This window comes from Hermetia illucens, chromosome 1 (assembly GCF_905115235.1).
Source record: "Hermetia illucens chromosome 1, iHerIll2.2.curated.20191125, whole genome shotgun sequence".
Classification (NCBI taxonomy): domain Eukaryota; kingdom Metazoa; phylum Arthropoda; class Insecta; order Diptera; family Stratiomyidae; genus Hermetia; species Hermetia illucens.
Window position 1 is genome coordinate 136,806,479 of NC_051849.1, and position 7,614 is coordinate 136,814,092.

At 40.2% G+C, this 7,614-nt stretch overlaps 1 protein-coding gene across 4 annotated transcripts in view; it reads left to right on the forward strand.

Moving 5' to 3' along the window:
* Positions 1 to 3,427, forward strand: part of LOC119651230 (calcium uptake protein 1 homolog, mitochondrial) — a 54,723-nt gene extending 51,296 nt beyond the window's left edge. For 3 of the 4 annotated variants that reach the window (XM_038054709.1, XM_038054706.1, XM_038054725.1), the window contains 3 exons: positions 2,217 to 2,377; positions 2,455 to 2,914; positions 2,978 to 3,427. In XM_038054709.1, the coding sequence (XP_037910637.1) occupies positions 2,217 to 2,377; positions 2,455 to 2,914; positions 2,978 to 3,132 (776 nt within the window). In that variant the 3' untranslated portion in view covers positions 3,133 to 3,427. The remainder of the gene's footprint in view (positions 1 to 2,216; positions 2,378 to 2,454; positions 2,915 to 2,977) is intronic. The other variant, XM_038054718.1, reaches the window with a different exon arrangement.
* The last annotated feature ends 4,187 nt before the right edge of the window (positions 3,428 to 7,614 follow it).

Here is a 7,614-nt window from a genome sequence, read left to right on the forward strand (position 1 = left end):
TGACAAAGAACCTCTTTTTTCTTTCCCTACTACACGATATGTGGCAGCAAGATTGTCATCATACTCTACTCTATCCCCATGCATGGTGAGTCAACCATACCTATACGCCATCCCTGTCAATTCAGCGAAATGTGCCTTAGGTCTCCCCGAGAAGCTTTTACTCCTCTATTGCTCTATGTGACATGTTTCTAAGGAGGCACACTGATCAGCCACTCTAGAATAGTGGATTTCATTGCATGGAATAGCAAACATAGAAGCCATCGCTCTCTCTCACAGTGTGACTTATTCATTACCATTTTCTACTTCTAATCAATACGTCTACTAGTCTACCGACTTAATTCTTCATTCGAAATTGTGTAGGACCAGATAACGGAGAAAGGTATTTACGAAGGCTTGCCGCGATGTTTTTTCATGTTCTAATCGTATATAGCATTACCGAGAGAATGTTAACGCGAAAGAATCACAATTTAGTGTTGGCGTTGAGGTATCAGCATTTCCAGATTTTAGACAAAACCATGAAGGCAGATCTGGCATCGAGTTCGATATCACCAACATTAGCAAAAACAATACTTCCGCGATAAACAAATTGATCGACGCCTTCAGTGCTCTGCCCATTAATGTATATACGAAGAGTGCCAGTCAGACTGGTTTTGTTGATATCAGTTCAATTCTACTTGCCTCTTTCTCCAAATTTACAACCATTGGGCCAGCGACCATTACTTGTTGCGTCAGAAGAGATAGAAAATAACTCTTGAAGTCTACCACTGACGAAGATCCGAACTGATCTATATTGTCTACGTTACTATTCAGTTAGAATCCAACTGACCTTGCGGCAAGCTCTGTACTCGAACAGTGTGCCGCCAATGACGAGGCATGGAAGTTGCAGAAGGCCACCATTGTCGTTACGGTCCCAAAAAACAGAGAAACCTCTTTATATGTATGAGCAACGTATTATCAGAGCCCATTTTGGCAGTCAGATTACCCACAACGATCCCTAAGTCAGTCAACTTTAATCCTGCACCGAATTATCATCATCATCAACGGCGCAACAACCGGTATCCGGTCTAGGCCTGCCTTACTAAGGAACTCCAGACATCCCGATTTTGCACCGGGGTCCACCAATTCGATATCCCTAGCCTTAATAAGGAACTCCAGACATCCCGATTTGCGCCGAGGTCCACCAATTCGATCTGGCGTCCTGGCCTACGCCATCGCTCCATCTTAGGCAGGGTCTGCTTTGTCTTCTTTTTCTACCATAGATATTGCTTTCCGGGTGGGATCATGCTCATCCATACGGATTAAGTGACCCGCCCACCGTAACCTATTGAGCTGGATTTTATCCACAACCGGACGGTCATGATATCGCTCATAGATTTCGTCATTGTGTAGGCTACGGAATCGTCCATCCTCATGTAGGGGGTCAAAAATTCTTCGGAGGATTCTTCTCTCGAACGCGGCCAAGAGTTCGCAATTTTTCTTGCTAAGAACACAAGTTTCCGAGGAATACATGAGGACTGGCAAGATCATAGTCTTGTACGGTAAGAGCTTTGACCCTATGGTGAGACATTTCGAGCGAAACAGTTTTTGTAAGCTGAAATATGCTCTGTTGGCTGAAGGCAACCATGCGCGGATTTAATCATCGTAGCTGTTATCGGTTGTGATTTTCGACCCTAGATAGGAGAAATTGTCAACGGTCTCAAAGTTGTATTCTCCTAACTTTATTCTTCCTGTTTGACCAGTGCGGTTTGATGTTGTTGGTTGGTTCGTCTTCGTGCTGACGTTGCCACCATATATTTTGTCTTGCCTTCATTGAATTGTAAACCCCAGTACACTGGCGAGTCACTATATGAGCGGTGTGGTGTCCATCTGACTGGCTCAATGGTAAATACTTTCAGCCCGCGTACAGTTCATTGCATTTACTCCCTGAAACGCCTAGGTTAGTCAATCCGATTTCCATCTCTCTCAAATGAGCTTTGGACCGTCTATAGCCGAATTAAAGGAAATAAATAAATTTCACAGAAAATCCTGATGACAGTCTAATGACATAGATAGGTACTAGCTAGCATAAGTTTCCAGTTAACATAATAATCCAGAATTCGATTTAGTTTCTAGTTTATATCGATTTAATGTAAAAAGATCTGAAGTAATTTATTGAAGATAAAATTTGCGAATATTTTGTAGCTTCATTAAAAGTTAAATATCTTTTACTTTTCAAGCTTCTCGACGTCATTTTGAGATTGCTTTTCAAATGTTTGATCTAAACGGGGATGGAGATGTGGACTGTGAAGAATTTGAAATGGTAGCAACGCTCATTCGTCAGCAAACGAGCATTGGTAGTCGTCATCGAGACCATGCTAATACGGGCAATACATTTAAAGTAATTTATTTCTTGATACTGTCATTTGAGGGCATACTTGATGCAGTTACTCTCCCATTTCTTATATTCCCTTACAGGGCGTCAATTCAGCCTTAACAACCTACTTCTTCGGCAAAGATCTCAAAAATAAACTTACCATTGAAAAGTTTCTTGAATTCCAACATCAATTGCAACGTGAAATTTTATCATTGGAATTCAAACGTAAGAAACCCGATGAAAATGGATTCATAACGGAAGCGGATTTCGCTGAACTTTTATTGGCCTATGCTGGCTACACTGAAAAGAAAAAGGCCAAGAAGTTGAAACGTGTGAAACGGAAGTTCCGTGATCATGGCACTGGTATTTCAAGAGATGATTACTTGGATTTCTTTCATTTCTTGAACAATATCAATGATGTGGACACGGCACTTACATTTTATCATATTGCTGGTGCATCCATTGACCAGGCAACGTTGAAGCATGTAGCGAAAACTGTTGCTCATGTGAATTTGTCGGACCATGTTATCGACGTAGTTTTCACGATTTTTGATGAGAATAGTAAGTAGACAAGGTTTTTATTCGATTTAAATCGATTTTATATTAACATTGATTATTTTTCAGTGGATGGTCAGCTGAGCAATAGGGAATTCGTAGCTGTAATGAAAAACCGACTGCTAAGGGGCTTGGAAAAGCCAAAGGATACAGGATTTATTAAATTAATTCATTCAATCTTGAAATGCGCCAAAGAGACTAAACCAGTTTTACTTGATATATAATTGCGTGTACTACACAATAGCTTACTAAGGAATATCACAACCTATCCCTGCAATATACCGCTTAGCCAGATTCAAGGAAAGATACTCCAGAGATTATAGTGTACTGTTACTTGTTATTTATTTGTCTCTATTCATTGATTGGGGTTTACTTTCATATATGCCTTACGATTTCTACTTGATGGTGAGATGTTTTTGTTATGTTTTCATAATGCTCTAACTAATTGTCAACCTCAACTGAATAACGTGTTTGAATACATATTTTAAGTTACATAAATATATACATTTTGAAATTGTTTTTTGCCTTATATCTACTTACCAATTTTCTTCATTAATTCACACAAAAATCGGCAAAATCCGTTTACCCTATTTGGTAAATGAAACCCAGTTAATTCAGGTCAAGTTTCCTGTGAAACTTCTATCAATGATTTATATACTACTAGTCCAGTGTTTAGTTTCCTGCCTACGATTTTAAAATTCTATTGGTTCCACGATTTTTTTATGGTAAACTTTTCAAAGTGATAACACAATCGACGAAACTCATTGTCAGTTAAGGGGGGGAGTCGGTAAAAGTGCGATTCAACGCAGGTATGAGTTTTGCCTTCGCCTTAAACGCTTCGAGTCCTTGAGGCCAATATGCCAGAACTATAATATATTTTCGTATTTGATAATATAAAGCTTATTGGAATGGCCAACACATCTTTCTGGTGATCGCGACCTGTTTTAAAAAAACTCGCGCTGAAGATTGCAGGAGAATTCATGACACTCAAGTTATCGCTTTTGATCCCTCTATACTGTCAATATAAAAAATTTGTTAGGTTTCAACTATCCACGGCAACTGCATACGTGAAATTGTCTTCTTTACGCAAATGGCTGCACCATTGAGCACCGATCTCTTATTGAAAGCAAATCCTCTTTGGTGATTATCAAGTACTCGGAACCATAGAAGGCAACAGGGTGAATAAACTTGAAGGCGTTCGTTGACCTATCGATTGCACTCCTTACTTTATCTAGTTTGTGCTGACATTTGAAGTAGGTTAGTAAGATGTGTTCTCCTTGAGAGAAAGAGAACCGCAGCTTTCAGGTGGTCTGACCGTTTTTCCTTAATTGTCCCACAATTTATTTATTATGGCTTCTTCTCGGAACCGTAATCCTCCCGGAAGAGCTCAAAGTATGAAAATTCGATGCGTCGGTGATGATCACCTCCAAACCATCTCCCAGATCAAGGTGATCGACCCAACTTTTATTCATAAACTTAGACAACACCCGATCCTAGTCAGGCATGAATATTTAAAAATTTGGTACCCAACGTGGTTTGTTTCTTGACCAGACCAGCATGGTCTGGTACGACATAAATTGCCATGCACGTTCAAATAAATAAGGTATTTTCAAGTCACTTGAAAACAAAGACACCTTCTTCTGTGCCTCTGCCATGCAAATGTCTGTGTCTGTATCAGACATCAGCTAGACAAATGTCTGCTTCGGACAACTGTTTGTTTCAGACAATGCCTGTTTCTGTATCAGACAAGTGTCTGAGCCTGAGTTACCTATAAGCCACTTACGACATACGCATCTATAAATATATAAGTTTATATGTACATACTTCTTCGTCTTTACCTGCGGCAAATACAACAGAATTCGTATTCGCACTTGCTCACATGAACACACGAAAATTCGAATAAAGCTAAGATGAGAATACAACCGTATTCATATTTACTTTTGTGAATACGGAAATATTCACTTATATGAATATAGACTTTGCGAATTATTTAGCAAACTGTCGTGTTTTCTCGACCTTGGATCTGGCCAAGGCGTACTATCTCTGTAGTTCCCGAAGATGTTCCAAAGATAGCAATTTGGAAAACTTTGGGACTTCACACGGATGACTTTTGTACTGCGCAATGCGGTGCAAACCTTCCAGAGATTCATTTACTCTGTACCACGAAATTTGGACTTCTGTTTCGTCTACTTGGATAAAATTCTTGTCCCATCTTCCACCGAGTCCAAACATTTGGTACATATCGAGTGCATTATTCGACGTCTCCTTCAAAACGGCCTAATTCGTAACGTTGAAAGTGCAGATTTCTCCAACAGCGGGTGGAATTTCGAGACCATTCCATCACTCCTGACGATTTATAACTCGACCCAGGCCAGGTGCAGACAAGCTTTCCGCTGCCAAAGACGGTCAAAGGCCTTGGAAGCTTTTTGGGGATGGTAAACTTCTATCGCCGTTTCCTGTCCAAAATCGCTCACCATCAGGCATTACTTAACGCCTTCTTGTCTGGCTCTGAAGCCAAAATCGTTAAAGAAATACGGCAATTTGAAAATGTCAAGTATGAAAGTCCAATAAAAGTTCCCATTAAGAATTAATCGCGCTACTGTATAGAATTGAATTGTTGAATTGCTTCCAACTATTTTTCGTCGTCATATTTAAAATGAACGTCAATTGGAATACAGAAAGAAAATGTCTATGAAATGATATACGTATTTGCAATTTCAAAAGCCCATATATAATCGCGTATATGCAATGGGAATATCGAATACAGAAATACAGGAATACTACTTATGTACATACTCGCCAAATATGTAGTAATATATTTCCTATATTGTATAATGCAACAGTTATCAACATCTACATATATGTACAGAATATATGTCAATCATAGTCTGCATAGTGTCCGGATGGCTCAAGTGGTTAGAGCGCTGGGCTGTCGTAGCGGAAGGTCGCGGTTCAAATCTCGCTGGGGGCAGAGGAATTTGTTATCGTGATTGGATGTCGGACACCAGTCGACTCAGCTGTGAATGAGTACCTGAGTCAAATCAGGGTAATAATCTCGGGCGAGCGCAATGCTGACCACATTGCCTCCCACAGTGTACTGTGGTGTACCGTTACGGTCTTGAATGAAGTGCTCTAACACACTTCAAGGCCCTGATCCAATATGGATTGTTGCGCCAACGATTATTATTATTATATAGTCTGCATGACAGTCAAATAAAAGTACCTACTCCTACATACTATTTCACATCAGACACACACAAAATGGCGGCCGGCTCTTCTTTTTACACTAATTCTTATTAAAGAAATTGTCGAGACCATTTCTTTAACAGAACCATTCTCAGAAACTACACAACCGAAAAATCTGAAAAAAATCAAGACGCTGCTACTATACCGATGTCTGTTCAAATAAAGTTAATAATAGTGCGTTACTATAATTTTTAGTAATCGGCAGGGAAACCCCCTTTAGTTTATCCTAGAATCACGAAATTCTGCAGCAATTAATAATTCTTCTGAAATGTCACGGAGTTCTATTTACAGATATCACATATTGTACAGGCTAATTAATGCTGATTGACTTTATCTAGACTAGGTAAAGAAAAATAACGAAAGGTGATCTACTTGCGCGGGGATTGACTACCGGAACATTGGGAGGGGTGGCGTGATGGTTGAGAGGAGAATTACCCCTGACACGTATCAGTGGGTTGAGGTGGGACAGTCACTTCTTCAGTCTGACACGGGACAGTTTGATCACAGTAGATCTACTATAGGCAGTACCCTTACAAAAATGACCCCACTTGCAAATGTGCTTGCAGAAGCTTATCTGTACACATCAGAGACGCTAAACAAGGAAAAGGCATAATCTTCGTCAAATCGTATTGGTAAGAGAGAGATCGGTGAGCTTTTGCTATTCTGATATTACGGCGTGCTCACCCATATAGCAAAAAGTAGTTTCACGTATTCACTTATACATAAGCAAAAACTTGCCAATCTCACCAATACATTGGCAAGTCCGGGCGCTATGTCAAACACAGCTGATCGGGTTTTCGGTACATCTCGCTCATGCTCAAGGGCAAAACAATTTGAAATCGTGTGTACTCGCACTGATTTCCCCCCTTAAGGGGCAAGGGGGAGTGGGGGGACTGTCTTGTATCTAACTGTGAGTTTGATCATATGCAGAATTATGGGGCAAACTCCAAAGAGGTCGTACAGGAGAGAATTTTTGTGAAATTTTAGTTTTGGCTTCTGTATTTGATGTAATAAGAGTTTTGTATAAAAGGATTTTGGTGGCAGGGAATAGGGCCCGAGATGGAGGGGTCTCTTAAGGCAGCTGAGGCCTTTGGCAATAGCAGATCTGACGTGAAAATTGTATTTAAGTTTGTTGTTGAGAGAGATTCCTAGATATTTAATGTTTGGTTTTGGCTTGAGCGTGTGGTTGGCAATGCATAAATGGAGGTTCTTACGTTCTGGCACTGTGCGCCAGTAGCACTTCCCGCTGGGGTTTCTAACTCAAATAACCTCAAATGATTGGGGAGTAGTGTCTATTGAGGTGACTTAGTAGGACACGTTCGAACATTTTTCCAATATTGGAAAGAAGAGAGATAGGCGTCATATCTTTGAGATTGCCCGATCACCCCTTCTTAGGGTTAGGTACAAGGAGAGCTGATTTCCATGATACCGGAAAGTGTTCGTTGTTCAGGCAGTTGTTG